This window comes from Pongo pygmaeus, chromosome 1 (genome assembly GCF_028885625.2).
Source record: "Pongo pygmaeus isolate AG05252 chromosome 1, NHGRI_mPonPyg2-v2.0_pri, whole genome shotgun sequence".
In the NCBI taxonomy this organism is placed as follows: domain Eukaryota; kingdom Metazoa; phylum Chordata; class Mammalia; order Primates; family Hominidae; genus Pongo; species Pongo pygmaeus.
Window position 1 is genome coordinate 118,569,937 of NC_072373.2, and position 19,609 is coordinate 118,589,545.

Consider the following 19,609-nt stretch of genomic DNA (forward strand, 5'->3'; position numbering starts at 1 on the left):
CATATATATAAATGATTACTATAGTTAAGCAAATTAACCTATCCATCATGTCCCATAGTTACCTTTTTTCTCCTGTGGTAAAAGCACCTAAAATGTACTCTCTTAGCAAATTTCCAATACACAATGCAATATTAACGATACTCCTAATTTGTCATAGTCTTTCTCTGAGCGTCTTATGACGTAGTTATAATCCAAGTCCATTAACATAATTCTGAATGTCTACATAATATTCATTTAAATATATGAAGACCACAAATTACCTAACTAGTCTCCCACCACTGTACTCTCTTTAGTTCACAAGAGTTTTGATGATGACAATTATGCCCCAAGCTTTTAAAAACAAAAGATGCCAAAACAATATTTGGGGCTAAAAATAACAAGCAGAAAGTAATTTCTAAATTTCCTAACACTACCAATAATGAACAAATATTAACTAGGTTCATAGTCTTTTGAGAAATACTAAAATTTAATAAAAAATTACTTATTCTCATGACTAAACATGTATTCTAACACTGCTTAGCACATTGGTTTAATCATTGTTAATAATCAATAACATTAAAAAAATCAACAATACCTGTTGATAGTGAATCACAACCATGATCAAAAAGTTCTCCCAGAGGAGAACTACTATTGGTTCTTCTTGCCTGTTTCCCATCAATAGCATCCAAAGACTGGTAAATGAAAAGGCCACAGGCACAAGCAATATATGCCCACAGAGGTGCCTGTGAAATAAAATAAGAAAGGCAAGAGTATTCAGACACACAGTTACCATGTTTGACTAACATATTTTTACCTGCAGGTTGGAAAGCTAGTTGGAAGCTATGGGAGAGAAGATCCTAGTGCTACATAATGAAGAACTCACTGAAACAATTAGAATTGTAAAAGAATTAAATTTCCTGCTTTTAGAGGTGTTCAAGCAGATGCTAGATAACAACTTACGAGGGAGATTACAAAAATCCCAAGATATTGGACTAGGTGTCTTCCATAAGATTCTTTAGATTAGAAGGGTCAATTATTGAATTTTTTTCAAAATCATATCCTTCAAAATGTTTGCAGGTATTACATGAAAAATTCCATGCTAACTTCATATGGGAAACACTGGGTTAAACACTAAACAATGTTAAACGGATTTCTTTACTACAGGACTTCTTCTAGTCCTTAATATTGCTAATACATCCTGTGAATATTCAAGAGGGGGACATAATGTGCTGCCATTTTCCAAATTTATTTGAGTTTGTAACATTTTTAAACATCTCTTCAATGGGCCATAAAATAACACTAGGAAATGATATCCAGTGTATAGAGTGTTCAGAATACTATTTTTCAAATCCACAGTCACGTTTTCAAGGAATAGCTTCTCTTTTCCCAAACAGAAATTGAACTGCTGGTATTAAATTAATTAATTAATTTATTTATTTGAGATGGAGTCTTGCTCTGTCACTCAGGCTGGGAGTGCAGTGGTGCAGTCTTGGCTTACTGCAACCTCCACCTCCTGGGTTCAAGAGATTCTCCTGCCTCACCCTCCCTAGTAGCTGGATTATAGGCATGTGCCACGAGGCCTGGCTAATTTTTTATTTTATTTTATTTGTTTTAGTAGAGACAAGGTTTTGCCATGTTGGTCAGGCTGGTCTCGAACTCCTGACCTCAAGTGATCCGCCCACTCGGCCTCCCAAAGTGTTGGGATTACAGGTGTGAGCCAACGCACCCGGCCTGGTACTGAATTTAAATGTATATTCAAAAAGAGGTCTTATTTGATTTATCCTTAAGAATGTGGAAGAGTATATTGTATCACTTTTCATTATTTTCCCCTTCCCAGGCTATAAAATATTTTTTATAATCACAAGGTAGTTTATTGTATATTGGTTATCAAGTTATACTGTGAATATTAAACACTCAGAGATGCAAATAACATTCAGTATATTCTGTACTGCAAAGTAGTTTCTCTCTGATAGAGATCTATTTAGTACCAGTTATTAAAAGGTAAGGATCTTTTCATAAACCTTTTTTGAGTTCCGTTTTTTAAGACACTGAGATTATCCAAAGGAGCTAGCACATACCTCCACTAACCCAGAGTTATAAATCCTGAAAGCAGTAAGTATGATTATGGAACCATACTTTACATGCAAGCACACTGAACTGAGTAATTAATCCTGTATGACTAAGAACTCTGTCTTCAGGACTTTGGGTCTACCGCTTCTTGCTCCTAAAGGAATCCAGTAACTCTCTAGAGCTGCGCTATCTTGTACAGCAGCCATCAGTCATCTGTGACTATTTGAAATTAATTAATATTAAATAAAATTAAAAATTCAGTTCCTCAGTTACACTAGGTACATTTTGAATGCTCAATAGCCATATGTAGCTATGGCTACTATATTGGACCTCACAGACATAGAACATGCCCATCATCATAGAATATTCTGCTGAATACCTCTGCTTTAGGGGACAAGAAATCTAGGGGTTTCTTGGGGTCCAAGCTTAAGATTTTAATGGGGCAAAATGTTGTTCTGGAACAAAGATAACTAGTATATACACAATCCTAGGAAATAGTAAAATAACAATCACAGACATAAAAAGTTTTCTTGACTTTGGATTTTCCTTTCTTCCTGTGAATCTGCACAATGATACACTAATATTTATATACTTCTTCCTTGTTCACATTATTTTATACTTCTCAGAGGTATTTTAAGAAGAAAGCCTAATTCAGGAATAAATATGATCCCAGTTGCCGTAAGACCCTGGGGGAGATAGTGAATGAGTGAAGGAACTCATGCATCATTCAGAACTCATTATGTCCTGATAAGTGTATGGGAAAGAACTGACATAAACAAATAATCTTATCACAATGTAGCAATTAACCAACTTGTAAAATCTTGCAGAGATGTTATGTGAGTCAACTCAGGTAAAAAATTCCAAGAAACATATGGTTTTACTAAACTTTTGAAACAGAACTGAAGATTTTACATACATACAAATATATACGCATGCTAGTACAAGAGTAATTTTTTTCTTTTTCTGGGAGGATACATCAAAAAAACTATTAAATGTTACCTCACTTTCAGCACTGGACAGACCATCTAAATTAAGTTTGTCCAAGCTGTGGCACGTGGGCTGCATGCAGCCAAGGACAGCTTTGAATGCAGCCCAACATCAATTTGTAAACTTTCTTAAAACATTATAAGATTTTTTTTTTCCCGCTCATCAGCTATCGTTAGTGTTTTATGTGTGGCCCAAGACAATTCTTCTTCCAACGTGGTTCAGGGAAGCCAAAAGATTAGACACTCCTGATTTAAACAGAAAACCAACAAAGTTAACATTGAACTTACACTGCACTACAGACCAAATGGACCTAACAGACATTTACAGAACATTTCATTCTATAGCTGCAGAATACACATTCTTCTCATCAGCACATGAAACATTCTCCAGGACAAACCATGTGTGAGGCTACAAAACAAGTCTCAACAAATTTTTAAATATTTGTGTTGAGGTCATTTCAAGTATCTTCTGAGACTACAATGGAATAAAACTAGAAATCAATAACAAGAGGAACTTTGCAAACTGTACAAATACATGAAAATTAACCAACATGCTCCTGAATGACCAATGAATCTATGAAGAAATTAAGAAGTAAACCATTTTTTGAAAAAAATAAAAACAGAAGCACAAAATACCAAAACCTACAAGATACAGCAAAAGAAGTACTAAGAGGAAAGAATAAAGCAAAATAAATGCCCACATCCGAAAAGTAGAAAGATTTCAAATAAACAACATAATAATGCACCTCAAAGAACCAGAAAAGCAAGAACAAATCAAATCCAAAATTAGAAGAAATAAAGATCAGAGCTAAATGAAATAGAACATATATATATATACACACACACACACACACACACATATACACATACGTGTGTATATATGTACATGAAAATCTGGCCAGGCGTGGTGGCTCACGCCTGTAATCCCAGTACTTTGGGAGGCCAAGGCGGGCAGATCACCTGAGGTCGGGAGTTTGAGACCAGCATGGTCAACGTGATGAAACCCCGTCTCTACTAAAAACACAAAATTAGCCGGGTGTGGTGGTGCATGCCTGTAATTCCAGCTACTTGGGAGGCTGAGGCAGGAGAATCGCCTCCCAGGTGAGGCGGAGGTTGCAGTGAGCCAAGATCGCGCCATTGCACGCTTTTATTGCTGGGTAAGAGCCCGGGCAATAAAAGCAAAACTCCGTCTCAAAAAAAACTCCCAAAAAAGTGAATATATATATATATCATATATATGTATATATACATATATGACACACATGGCATGTGTCATATATATGTTGTGTGTATATACACACACACACACACAAATGATAAAATGAAAAGTTGGTTTTTTGAAAAGAAATAAAATTGACCAACTATTAGCTATGATTAACCAAGAAAAAAAGAGAGAAGACCCAAATAAATAAAATCAGACACACAAAAAGAGGCATTACAACTGATACCACAGAAATATAAAAGATCATTAGAGGTTGTCATGAACAACTATATGCCAACAAACTGGAAAACCTAGACGAAGTAGATACACTTTTAGACACGTATAACCTATAAAGATTGAATCAAAAGAAACAGAAAACCTTAACAGACTAATAACAAATAACAAGATTGAATAAATATTAAAAAGTTTTCCAACAAAGAAAAACCCAGGACCAAATGCCTTTACTGCTGAATTCTACCAAACTTTTAAAGAACTACACCAATTCTTCTGAAACTATTCCAAAATATATTGGAGAGAAAATTCTTCCTAATTCATTCTACGAAACCAGCATTACCCTGACATCAAAACCACACAAGGATGCAATAAAAGAAAACCACAAGCCAGCATTACTGATGAACACAGATACAAAAATCCTCAAGAAACTACTAGCAAACCAAATCCAATGGCGCGTTAAAAAGATTATTCAACATGATGAAGGAGAATTTAACTCAGGGATGCAAGGATGGTCCAACATATGCAAATCAATAAATGTTACACATCACATCAACAGAACGAAGAACTAAGATCCTATGATCATCTCAAGAGGCTCAGAAAAAGCATTTGATAAAATTCAGCATCTCTTCAAGATAAAACATCACCACAAATTATGCATATAAGAAACATACCTCAACACAACAAGGACCATATATGACATACCAACAGCTAACATCATACTGAATGGGGAAATGGTCAAAGCTTTTCCTCTAAGAACTAGAACCAGACAAGGATGCCCACTTTCCGCACTCAACATAGTACTGGAAGTCCCGGCTAGAGTAATTAAACAAGAGAAAGAAACAAAGGGCATTCGCATTAGAAAAGAGGAAGTCAAAACTGTCCTTCTTTGCAGATGATATGAACTTATATATGGGAAAACTTAAAGACTGCATCAAAAAACTCATAGAACTGTTAAATTCAGTAAAGATGCAAGATACAAAATCAACATACAAAAATCAGTAGCATTTCCATACACCAATAACAAACTAGCTGGGAAAAAATCAAGAAGGCAACCCCATTAACAACAGCTAAATAAAATAAAATAAAATAAAATAAAATACTTGGGAATAAATTTAACCAAGGAGTTGAAAGATCTCTACAATGAAAACTACAAAGCACTAATAAAAGAAACTAAGGAGGACATACACACAAAATGAAAAGTCATCCCATGTCCATGAATTAATATTGTCAAAATGGCCATACTACCCAAAGCAATCTACAGATTCAATGCAATCCCTATCAAAATACCAATGACATTCTTCACAGAAATAGAAAAAAAATCCTAAAATGTGTATGGAATCACAAAAACCTCAGAATAACCAAAGCAATCTAGAGCAAAAAGAACAAAGCTGGAGGCATCACACTACCTGACTTCAAAATATACTAAAAAGTTATAGTAACCAAAACAGCATGATATTGGTATAAAAAGACATACAGACCCAAAGAAATGAGAACCCAGAAATAAATCTATGTATTTACAGCTAACTGATTTTTGACAAAGATGCCAGGAACATAGAATGGATAAATAATAGAAAGGATAAATAAATGGTCCTAGGAAAATTGAATATCCACATGCAGAAAAATGAAACTAGACCCCTATCTCTCACTATATTCAAAAATCAACTCAAATGGATTAAAGACTTACAAATGTAAGACCTAGTAGTATAAAACTACTAGAAAAAACATAGGGGAAATGCTTCAGTACATTGGTCTAGGCAAAGATTTTATGGCTAAGATCTCAAAAGCACAGGCAAGAAAAACTAAAGTAGAGACAGCAGGGCGCAGTGGCTCACACCTGTAATCCAAGCACTCTGGGAGGCTGAGGCAGGTGGATTATTTGAGGTCAGGCTGACCAACCCCGTCTCTACTAAAAATACAAAATTATCCAGGTATGGCGGTGTATGCCTGTAATCCCAGCTACTTGGGAGGTTGAGGCAGGAGAATCACTTGAACCTGGGAGGCGGAGGTTGCAGTGCGCTAAGATCATTGCACTCCAGCCTGGGCAACAAGCGCGAAACTCTGTCTGAAAAACAAAAACAAAACCAAAACCTAAAATAGACAAACGAGACTATAACAAACTAAAAAGCTTCTCCATATCAATCAATAGAGTGAAGAGTGAACCTGTGGAATGGGAATAAGTATTTGCAAATTATACATTTGGCAAGGGATATTATCTAGAATATACAAAGAACTCAACAGCTAAAAAGCGACTCATCCAATCAAAAAATGAGCAAATGATCTGAACAGATATTTCTCAAAAAAGACATATAAATGCCAACAAATATATGAAAAAATGCTCAACATCATTAATCATCAGGGAAATCCAAATCAAAACTTCAATGAGATATTATCTTACCCCAGTTACAAAGATTATTATAAAAAGACAAAATTAACAGATGCTGGTAAGGATGCAGAGAAAAGGGAGCTCTTTCTTGTACACTGACGACAAGAATGTAAATTAATACAGCCACTATGGAAAACAGTATGGAGATTTCTCAAGAAACTAAGAATTACCATATGATCCAGCAATCCTACTACTGGGTATTGATCCAAAGGAAGGGTAATCTGGATATCAAAGAGATACCTGTACCCCCATGTTTATTACAGCACTATTTACAATAACCAATATATAGAATCAACTTAAACATCTATTAACAAAGGAACGAATAAAGAATGTGGTAAATATACATAATAGAATACTATCAGCCATAAAGAAAAATGAAATCCTGTTATTCCCAGCAACATGGATGAGCCTGGAAGACATCATGTTAAGTGAAATAAATCAAGCACAGAAAGATAAATACTGCAAGTTCTTACTCATATGCAGGAGCTAAAAAAAAAAAATGCTCATAGAAGTAAAGGGAAGAATTGTGGTTACAAGAGGCTGGGAAGGGTAAGGAGGAGGGGAGGATAGGGACAGGTTGTTTAACAGAAGCAAGTTACAGCTATGTAGGAAGAGTAAGTTCTAGTGCTCTACAGCAATGTAGGCCGAATATAGCTAACATTAATGCATTGAATATTTTCAAAAAGCAAGAAGAGAGGATCTGGAATATTAACACAAAGAAATAAATGTTTGAGGTGATAGACATAATTACCCTGATTTGATCATTATACACTGTACATATGTTTTAAAATATAACACTGTATCTCATATATAATTATTATGTGTCAACCAGAAGGAAAAAAATACTCCTAAGATTTTGGCAGGCATATATATGGGCAGGTACAATATGAGTTTTATTACTATTTCAAACATACAAAAAGTTTTAAAAATCTGATGAACACCCTTGACAAACCTCTCAGCTTAAAAAGCATAATTGGAGCTCCATGAACAGCTCTCTCCAATTCACCATGCAATCTCCCCCAAAAGTACCCACTAACCTGAATTTAGTCTTTATTATTCCCATGTTTGCCTTTAGACTTGATTACATATATATGCAATCCTAAACAATAAAAACTTATTTTGCATACTTTAAACAATTTCTAAATGGTGTACTGTGTGTTCCACATGTTGCTTTTTCTACTCAATAAAATTTAGGGTGTGATTTGTCAGACAAAAATACTGTTAAACTTTATTATATTTGAGAAGAGGGGTTAGGGTGAGCGGTAGGAAGGAAAGGCAGATAAAAAAGGGAAGATTTTACTTTTTGTTTTATGCCACTCTGAATTTTTCTAACTATGTAATTTTTTTTCCCTTCACTTTTCAATGTCAACATAAGTTAACTGGGCAGTGAAATTATGGTCAATGTGCCATTTTAATTTTCTTTTCATTTTTCTACGCCAAAAAAAAATCTAACAAGTTATTTTTTAGTGAGGTGAATCAAAAGCATGAAAACTAGCAATATAAAAACAAAAACAAATGAGTGTTTAAACAACTCATGATATTTCAAAAAGTTATATTGAAATTTGACACGACTCTTTTTGATAACGGCATTTCTGGTTTTCAGGGGTATAATACAGGTTAACACCAACTTCCTTTTTCTGTCTTGTGTGATGAGGACTAAACTGTTGATTTTTACTTTGCCCAAATTCGTATCTAAGGGGTCTAGGGAGTCATGCCCTACAAATCATAAATTCTCATCAGATGGGTTTTATTTAACCCTAGATATCTTGATTTACTTTCCAACCTGACTCTGGCATAACATTACAAGACAAGGAAGAAAATCAAAATATTTTACCCCAAAACATGTTTCTTGGTCATATTTTGAATTGGTCCTGCAAAGCTGTTCTTTGTGGGGGAAAATTTGCATCTGTAAAGAACCTCTATTAACATAGCTAGATCTTTTTCTTCCAGACTGTCCCAATCCTAAAGAGATTAACTAAGATCTGAAAGGGAAACCTTTGTCATCTATTGTCTCTAAGGACAGCCACTATAAGACTTCAAAAGAACTTTGGTCTCCACAATCTTTATCTTAACCTGAACATTCCCTTTCTATCAATCCCAGATCTTTAGACAAACTTAGCCAGAAAATATTTAAATTCAACTACAGCCTGGAAGCCCTTCCACTCTGAGTTGTCCCGCCTTTCTGGACCAAACCAATGTATTTCTTAAATGTATTTGATTGATGTCTCATGCCTCTCTAAAATGTATAATACCAAGCTGGCTGGGTGCGGTGGCACACGCCTGTAATCCCAGCACTCTCGGAGGCCAAGGCAGGTGGATTACAAGAACAAGAGATTGAGATCATTCTGGCCAACATGTTGAAACCCTGTCTCTGCTAAAAATACAAAAATTAGCTGGGCGTGGCGGCGTGCGCCTGTAGTCCTGTATTTGGAAGGCTGAGGCAGGAGAATCGCTTGAACCAGGGAGGTGGAGGTTGCAGTGAACCGAGATTGCGCCATTGCACTCCAGCCTGGCAACAGAGCGAGACTCCGTCTCAAAAAAAAAAACAAAAACAAAAAAACAAGCAGTGCTCTGACTACCTTGGGCACATGTTCTCAGGACCTCCTGAGGGCTGTGTCACTCATATTTGGCTGTGTCACTCGTATTTGGCTCAGAATAAATCTCTTCAAATATTTTACAGAGTCCAACTCTTTTTGTGGACGGAGGCAAGGTGAACCCAAGTATATTAACATATACCAAGTTGCAAGACAAATTCCAAATTAACTTATGACACTAAAATCAAAGCTACTAGCTAATGAAGTTTAAATACCGAGTAATGAACAGATCAAAGGGAAATTTTGGCTCTCCATATAAAAAGAGAGAAGTCTGTATTTCTACCCTAAGAATGTGAAAAATAAAAGCTAACTTATTTTCTTATCTACCAGGAGGACTGCTTTTTCTAAGAAACAAACTGAGCTTAAACTATTATAATAATGACCTTCCTTTCTACCAGAAAGATTGGTGTCTGAAACTCTAATACATTTTAAAAAATTAGTAACATAAAAAATATATGGGAAGTTCGTAATACTATACATGTAGACATGAAACTTAATGATCATCCACTGGCATAAGGCCCAAAAGAATCAGAGATACAATGAAAGAGAATTTCCCTGGGTGATAAAATTTATGAAATTCTCTGACTCCAACATGATGATAAAGAAAAATATAAAAGAAATAAGGACTTAGATGAATTTGTAACTGGAAATATTATGTATCATTAGAGGAAATCATGAATGGGAAGGGGGCTGTGGAAGAACAGATTATATACCTAATTTTTTTGATCAATGAAACAATAACCATCTACTATTTTGAACATTATACGCTAGGTACCCTGAATGTATGATCATCATATCACAAAATAAGATTTAAAGAGGGTGACTTAGAGAATTTACTTATCTTACTGAAGATCACAGAGATAACAGCTTGTCATAGAAAACAACCAAGACCTATTTAAATGCATTCTGCTTTGAGCCTAATAAGGATAGCTACCTTGTAGCTAAAAATGCATCCAGGCATCTCCATTATAGGATATTACCTTCCCTTGCAGAGCAACAAGCAGCAGCTCAGTCATACTCTGATTCCACCTAGCAGCAATTCTGAACCATCACAACTAGTGAAAAGAATAGCTTCCATTCTGGAAGTCTCCCTAAAGATTTAACTAATTCTTGGGTTATTCATACGTTCCAAATCACTTAAGAACAGAGGCCAAGAAAAAGTATTACAGGGGAACACATTACCTGATATACTCTGTGGTGTTCAATAAATGACTATTAGTGGCTGAACTATCCTTGAACCTGCTCTCACTCCTTGATCCCCATCCTAGAACTAGTTTAGTACTCACTGGAATCAACCCACCTCCCTGTTGTTCTACTATATCTCTAATGATTTGTGTGATTTGGACCAAACCCTTCTGGGAGTGGCAGTCAAATTCTCAGACAAGCCCCAAGTGAAACAATTTAAAGGATATGTGATAAAGAATCCAAGGACATATTTAAATAATGTACTGGTTTGTGTTTTTTAAGTATCCGAACTGAGCAACAGGAAGAGTTAAAAAGAGGAGGGGAGCTGGGCGCGGTTGCTCACTGTAATCCCAGCACTTTGGCAGGCCAAGGTTGGTGGATCACCTGAGGTCAGGAGTTCCAGACCAGCCTGACCAACAAGGTGAAACCCTGTCTCTACTACAAATACAAAAATTAGCCGGGCGTGGTGGTGCGGGCCTGTAATCCCAGTTACTTGGGAGGCTGAGGCGGGAGAATCGCTTAAACCCCGGAGGTGGAAATTGCAGTGAGCCAAGACAGTGCCACTGCGCTCCAGCCTGGGTGACAGAGGCAGGCCCTGTCTCAAAAAAAAAAAAAAAAAAAAAAAAAGAGGAGAAACCAGATTTTACATCTATAAAATCTGTATGGACTGTATTTGTAACAGTAAAAGAGGAATTAAGGGTGATGGGAAATGAAAACCTGGAAAATGACAGAAATCACATGTTCTGGGGTTAACGGTGACCCTCAATAGCCATTCACTTTAACGGCTTTTATTTAACCTATGGAAACAGACAAATTGATGAAAACAGAAAAGAATAGGGGGTTGAATGGTGGTAATTTTATCTCAAAGGACAAATAATCTGAGAAGATTACTTAAAAAAAATTACTTCAAGCTTAAAACAAGGTAAGGAATGTTGTGGCCATTACCATCTCATTTAGCTTAGAATCACTCTGACATGGTTTAGTTAGAATTACCTTCTATTGTCTTGAATTACCAGAAACTGATCAGTCTAACTAGTACAGGCAGAACAAATGCTTGTAATTCTCTCATCTACCTACTAGCCTAGTTCATGTTTTGGTAAGGATATTTTAAAACCAAAGAAATAAATATCAATTTATCTATTCTAATAAAGAGTTCTAGTTTTGGTTTCAAGTAATGAGTACAGAGGGTAATAGAGGGTAACAGTAGAAGAGAGGCTTGGATCTGAGAAGGCCTGTGTGAGTCTTTGTAAGCAATAGCATGCATCCTTTCTTAATGGTAGCCAGAGCAGGATATGGAATAGGAAACACATTATACTGACTTTTTCTCACACTTCCTTTGCCACAGTTGTTAGAATAATATGCCATATACCTGAAGTCTGTCAGGCATACATGTTTAAAGGAAGAGAGAAGGGAAACTTAACACTTCTCACTAGAATGGAAAAAAAACCTTTTGATAAGGCTAGTTTACAGTCATGCCATACTAAATACCAGAGAGTTTTCTGTTGTTTTTTTTTTTGCTAAGACTTTATTCTACCATTTAAAAAAATGAAACACTTTTTTGTAAAAAAATGAGATTTAGTGACTTTAAAAGAACATTTTACATGTTAATCCCTGCTAACATTAATTTAACTACTAGGATCACAGTCTACTGTTTGCTTCTGGTTTCCAATACGCAAGTGTGTAGGCTGTACTTATAAGCTTTATCACAGTGTGTGTGATATTTTAAAATAGTTGACAGACAGCTGTCAGATTACTTTATCTTTAGTTAAAATGACCCCGCGATCCCAATTACAATGTTTTTGGTATATAGCAAATGTTGAGATCTGTTAAGAAACTCTTACCTGCTCTGTAGCTGTAGGGCAGTAGAAGACTAATAAAATAGTTGTACAGATGTTTATTGACAGTCCAATGATGGTGATGAGATTTGGGGCAATCCAGGAGGGAACTCTTCTAACGAGCCACTCCCAATACCCTTGCATCAAGGGCTCAAGCAGGGACCGTCCAGCACTTTGATATCTGTGTTCTTCTAGCCGCTTTAGTTGGTGTCTTGACAATGGTGGTGTTGGTAACTGAAACAATTTATTTAATACACATCCTGTAGTACTCATATGCCCGAAGCCCACTGGGGACTCCGGGTGAGAATCTCCACATCTTTTCCTTGTTGATCGATGCCCACTCATGGATCTTGTTTTTTTTTTAAATATTTAAAGACAGTAATTTACCTTCTTTTGTAGGTTTTTGTGGCTGGTGCTTACCTAAAAAAGAAAATAAAATAAAAATTAAAAAATACACTTGTTGGCCACTATTTACGTCTTATGCCAATATTAACAAATTAGGAAACAAAAAATCAAATTGCAATAAAGTAGTAAGTATCAAACAGGACCAGAAAAGGAGGGACCTGATTTTGGTTCTAGTTCTTATTGAAAGTGTATAACCTCAACTTTAAGCAAAAAATAGTAAGAGACTTTAATAGTAGTACGCTTCCTATTATCTGATAGTCTGTCTGACTTTGAAGCTCATATTCTTTTTCGATCTCACACTGCTTTCAGTTGTATAATGCAACAAATGTTAGAAATCATCTCATCATTACACATATACGGAAACGGAGGTCCCAAGGCTACCAAATTAGTATTAGTATCAGAGGAATGACTTCAATGAGTCTTAAAGTAGATTTTTATTTAATGGTAATAGCTAACATTTATTGGGCATGCCCTTCATATTACAAAACTTAAGCACATTTTATATACTAACTCCTTTAATCCTCATAAACATCCTAGAAGGCAAGGACTATTAATTATCCGCATTTTTACAGAAAAATAAACTAAGGCTCAGTGAGGCTAATTAACTTGTCCAAATCACACAGCTGGTAAGTAGCATTCAAACAAACACAGGGTTTCTGTTTAAACTAAACCAAGTAGTATTCAAACAAACACAGGGTTTCTGTTTAAATTAAACCAAAAGACAAAACTTACTTATTGGTAAAAACGAATATAGATGGTATTCTTTCTCGGTGGAGATAAACAACAATGAAAAAAATTAACTTTAAGACAGTATATATGTATTAGCAGAGTGTCCCGATGAACTGAGGAAGTAGAAGGAAAAAAAGTGAAAGTGGGTTAAGTGATCACTGCTGATAAAGGACCTTGAGTTTAATCCCTGAAGTATTTTTATTTCATTTAGAAAAGATTAGAGATAACAATTATAAGTAATCAAGTAGCATGAGGAAATACAAGAGTATTTTCAAGATGAATCAGAATGGAGAAAATAGAACAATTAGAAATTAGTAAGTACAGTGATCTCAATGGTTTGAAGTGGTGAGGGCCTATAGTAGGATGGTAAAAATGAAAATATGAAAGACAGTCAAATCTATAAGTAATTTCTATTTAGATGGAAGATTCAGCAGAAAGTACTTAAGAATTAGATATGAGAGGTGAGGAAACAGAAGAAAAAAAGTCAACAGCTAGAGATTACTGGTACTGTTGTCAAAAGGGCAAGTTGGAAAAGAAAATCAGTTTGTTATTTTTTGGCTTTTGGGGTGTAGGGGGTGAAAGGGAACTAGGGATGAGGGTAGGAAGGGAATATATACATGTGACTTTTAAGTAGAGATGTTTTAGACAAAATCAAAAAACTGGAGTTTTGTTAAGAGTGAAAAGTTCAGGTCACCAACTTAAAAGCTAAAGTCCGGTTAAAAACTAGAAAGTAGAAAAGTTCTCAAAGGGATTAAGCATTGAAAGAAAAAAATGAATAAAGAACCTTGTAAGAAATTTACCATAGTGAGGAGGTGGAGGAACAGAGACCATAAGATTAAAAAAAAAAAAAAGAAAGAATCTTAATAGAACAAAAAGATTAGTGGCATAGGTATGCTTTGATCTTCTGGCTGGAAACTATCCACAAAGCAGTATCAAAGTCCCAGAAATGGTATGGGTCTAGGACATCTTGACAATGGATCTACTATCAAAACATGCTCAGTTGTCCATTTTAACTTTTTTTGCTGTGAGAGGATCTGGTTTATTCTGCCTTTGCAGGGTGGTCCTGAGAGTGGCAGGTTCCCCCCTGTCTGGGGTAGAGGGGAGGAAGCACTGGAATGCAGTGAAGCCAGGCCAAGGCCCAGAGGCAGCTGTGGTAGACTGCAACATGGTGCTCCTGCTGCCCAGGATGGAAGGCACTGAACTGAGACCAGGCCATGGCTAGAGGACTATGAACCCAGGCCACATGTGCATTCTAGGAAGTGGAGCACAGGGTCACATGCCACAAAACATGAAATGTAGGCACTCAGCTCATGAGTAACCACATGGACAAGTAGGTACCAGCCAGGGGGACACTCACTCCATAGCCTGGTATGGACATGTGAACACAATGGAACAGGACTTTTTTCCTATAGCCCTATAAATATCAAATTCCAAAATTTCAATGTTACTAATGACCTAAGGTGGCATCCAAAACCTCTGTCAATCACGTATCTCAATATTTGGTTTAGAAAATAGTCATTATAGTCAAGTTAATGCCCTTAAATAAATTTTCAAAAATCTCAAGAGACTCATCAGTGTCACAATTTAACCAACTGAGATGCCCTGAAATAAAAATATTTAATACTTCGTCAGGCGCAGTGGCTCACGTCACTTTGGGAGGCTGAGGTGGGTGGATTACCTGAGGTCAGGAGTTTGAGACCAGCCCGGCCAACACGGTGAAACCCCGTCTCTACTAAAAATACAAAAATTAGATGGGCGTGGTGGCAGGCACCTGTAATCCCAGCTACTCAGGAGGCTGAGGCAGGAGAATTGCTTGACCCCAGGAGGCGAAAGTTGCAGTGAGCCGAGATCGCACCACTGCATTCCAGCCTGAGTGACAAAGCGAGACTCTGTCTTAAAAAAAAAAAAAAATTAATATTTCAAATCAAGGAGAAAAATCAAAGCTAATTTCTTATATTTTGAGGAATTCTTTCACACAACTGTATCACAAAGGTACTGATTAAAACTGTTTTAATGTTTATATAATATTAAATAACTGGTGACAAGATCACTTTAGATCAAATGAGAGACCAATAACCACCAATACACTTAGCTTCATAGTAGCCAAATTTTCTATAGCCAAGCAATGACATATTTTCTTATTTGGTAAATGATAGCTCTTACGGAATTCCACTTGAAATGGGAATTAAAAATTTAGTCAATTCCATTTGTATTCTACTGTTGCAGTATTCTATTCCCTTACTGTAAAAAAAAAAAAAAAAAGGAAAAAAAGATGAGTGCTAGCCTGCTTTTGGCACTAAATAGCTACAAGCAACTGATCCTAATGGTTTTAAGTTTGAGCATTTGGCAGGACTAGCTGATAAACTGATACTTTCCCTCTCAGTTTTTCCCTTCTGCGACCTAGATTGTTTTTAACCTTCTATTTCTCTTTTATAAAAATCTACATTTTGACAAACCTTTCCAGATCTAGCCACTGTACAAATTTATACATGAAAAGAGGCAATGAGTTTTTGAAGGTTCTCTTTGCCAACATTGCAGCAACAATGTCTCTGTGAAGCTATTAGCAACAACACTGCAAATATAAATTCAGATACATGTAGTCTCTGACCTACAGATGGCTACTTTACTTTCAACACATACATATAGATACAGAGTTTGCAGTCACTACCACAGGTTCATCTCTACTCTTCTTTCCATCATATCTGAGATCCAGGGGCTATGACCATGAAAACCATTACAGAAAAAAACAGGAACTTCTGAATTTTAGCAAATGAAAAGCAAGCATATCTCAATGGAGCCGCATAGGGTAGGTGGCTACAATAGGAAGATCAGGACAATGTGGCGAGGAAGGAAAAACGGATGTGGGATGGGAATACAGAAAGGAGGTAGAATATTAAAAAATTATTCTATGTTGGGAACGGTGGCTCATTGCCTGTAATCCCAGCACTTTGAAAGGCTGAGGCAGGTGGATCACCTGAGCTCAGGAGTTTAAGACCAGCCTAGGAAACATGGCAAAACCACATTTATACAAAAAAATTAGCTTAGCATGCTGGCCTGTCGTGCAGTCCCAGCTACTTGGGAGGCTGAGTTGGGAGGATTGCTTGAGCCCTGGAGGTTGAGGCTGCAGTGAGCCATGATCACGCCACTGTACTCCAGCCTGGGCAACAGAGCAAAACCATGTCTCAAAAACAAACAAACAAAAAAACCCAAAAGTTATTGTAGCCACCTGAAATTTTTATATGGAGTCAGGCCTATGACCAAAAGGATGAGCAGAAAATGTCCTTTTCTTAACACAGTACAAGTAATAAAAAGAAAAAAAAAGTAAGAAATTAAAATTATTGCTGGCTAGCTTAGAAACCTAGCCACCAGTCTTCACGGTTATAAGAAAATAGATTACAAGTTTCCAATGCATTCAGCCAACATATAAATGCAGTGAATGAGGCTGACATGATCCCAGCTCCTATGTCCAGTGGGAAAAGAAAACTAGTAAACAAGCAAATAAAAAAATTACACACTGTGATAGGCACAATGAGGAAAACAAAGTGCTAAGCTAGAAAATAGCTGGGGTTACACATTTTAAACAGGGTGAAGTCTTCAAGTAGCTTCTATACCAAGCTCAGAGGAAAAGAAGGAGCCAGACGTTTTAGGGGAGGAGGAAGAATAATCCAAGAAAATGGAACACGCCCTGAGATAGTAAAGAGTTTGTCTTGCTCAGGTACAAGAGAGATCACCATGGATGGATAGGAGTAAACCAGATGGAAGAATGAGATAAAATGAAGTTTGGAGAATTAACGCAGAGTTGTCATTTTACTTGGATGTAATGGAAAGCAACTAATGTGCTTATAAAGAAACCTGTAACTTTGGAACACAGCCAAAATTATTTGTTAACTGAGGACATGTTTTCATGTATTATAATAGTAAAAGTGAATATTTTAAACTGTATAAAATTCCCATCAGCTGTAACGCTGTAAGTCAGTTCATAATAATACTGTCAAAGTCCTACAATACTGTCACAGTCCTATAGCTATTTTAGCCTTTTCACTTGTAATCAGTAACTCCGTTCCTCTGTTAAAATCTGGCTCTAGTGCTCTGCTCCCTTTAAAGCACTCATCACACTTTGAACTTTTTTTGTTTGATTTTTTTTTTTTTGGTCTTCCCCCACACTGTTCTGTATACTCCACAAGTGCATGGGCCAAGCCTGTCTTGTTAACACTCTTTTCCCACAAGCTCATACCATACTTAGCACTAAGTAGATAATCAATACTTATTTTAATTTAATTTAATTTTGTGAGACAGGATCTCGCGCTGTAGCAAAGGCTGGAGGCAATACCAGATCTTGGCTGACTGCCACCTCCTCCTCCTGGGTTCAAGCGATTCTTGTGTCTCAGCCACAGAGTAGCTAGGATTACGGGCATGTGCCACCACACCCTGCTAGTAGGTAATCAGTACTTACTGAACAATTAACAAATATTATTCGTCTAGTATTTAATAAACACTTAGTGGTTCCAGACTCTGATGAAACAGACAGGCTGAAATATAACATTCCATACCTTTAAGAAACTCAAAAAGGGGAGGGTGGGGTCTCATAAACAGCTAAGTTATGAATGCTATCAACAAACTGTTTTGTAAGTCCAGAGGAGAACTAGGAAAACACATACGGTCTGATAAAGAATTTTCTTTGTGCAAGCATAAATATTTATGTGGAAAATCCAACAAAGGTAGAAAAAGTATAATCAGAGATATTTAATTAATACCTTTACTAAAAAAGTCTATCATGCAAAACAGCTGCATTTATATCAGCTGAGGATAATGGCATACGGGCTACATTATTCCTGTGTGGACTTTAGCATGGGGAATGTCTGACAAGTATCAGATTAAAAAAAAAATCTCTAACTCCTGAGCAGTGCATAAGGTAAGCTTACACAATATACAACCTGTTGTGTGAATTCCAGAATTTCCATCCCCGCCATGTCTAAGGGTGCCAAGTTTTGATCTGCACTGATTCAGCAGTATGTTTACAGTCTTTTCACAGGTAATTGGCTACCTAAAGAAAAATACTCATGGCCACACTAGCAGAAAGGAAGGGCAAATTATAAAGAACAAGGAAAGAAAGGAAGAAAGAAAAGAAAAAGAAAACTAATAGGATCACAGGATTAAGTTCAGCATTATTTAACAAGTGATACATAGAGCGAGTTTACAAAAACAAAAGCCTTATCAGCAGACTTGGAAGCAAAAACAGGGCTGTGTAACACAACTTAGATCTAGCGTTTTGCTGAAGTGAAATCTTGCACTCCTTAAAAGAGGAAATAACTTTCTTCCCCCTTAAAAAAAACACACACACAACATAAAAATCAGCAAAAGCTTGGTATTTTATAGGTTATTTTTCTAGCCCCTTAAAAATAAGCACAGCATGACCCTCAAAAAGAACATCAGCACCTTTAACCAGCTTAAAAAACAAATCTAAAGCCTAGAAAACAAAGAAATTGTGCAATAAAATGTGATTAGTGTTAATATAAGGTAGATTTACCTAACTCATTTCTTAAATGTGTTGGAAAGACAAGTTGTGCAGGGGGCTTTAACTAGTTTTTCTCAGCATAAAACGAAGAGGAAACTAAATGCTTTTAGAACCTCAATCTCGAATTTTATGTGAATGGCAATGGCTCTAAATTAGTACTGCTCTAAATGCCCTTACCAAAGTCTAACTTGTGTTATAAGTCGTTCAACTCAACATCTACGGACTGGACATACTTCTAATAGTTCGAGTAGGAAATAAATCTTTATTCTTTGTCCACATACAAGACAAGACACTAACATTTGTTGAAAGACAACTATGAATTTGCCTACTGTTATACTATGGATTTACTGATTAACTAAAAGACTTCAAGCAAAATTATATATTCAATACTAAGGATGCAAAATGGCAAAAATGACACCAAAATGCCAAGCACTGAATTGGAGAAAACAAGTTAAACATGGCTAAAGATCCCATTCATGCAGTGTTTCTGGGA

General features: G+C 36.3%; 1 protein-coding gene across 5 annotated transcripts in view; it reads right to left on the reverse strand.

Moving 5' to 3' along the window:
- CEPT1 (choline/ethanolamine phosphotransferase 1) overlaps window positions 1-19,609 on the reverse strand; it is a 45,630-nt gene that overhangs the window by 24,900 nt on the left and 1,121 nt on the right. For 4 of the 5 annotated variants that reach the window (XM_054472344.2, XM_054472257.2, XM_063652125.1 and 1 more), the window contains exons 2-3: window positions 12,474-12,887; window positions 575-722 (exon numbers count right to left, since the gene is read on the reverse strand). In XM_054472344.2, the coding sequence (XP_054328319.1) occupies window positions 575-722; window positions 12,474-12,812 (487 nt within the window). In that variant the 5' untranslated portion in view covers window positions 12,813-12,887. Of the gene's footprint in view, window positions 1-574; window positions 723-12,473; window positions 12,888-15,372; window positions 15,443-19,609 lie in introns of those variants that run through there. The other variant, XM_063652126.1, reaches the window with a different exon arrangement.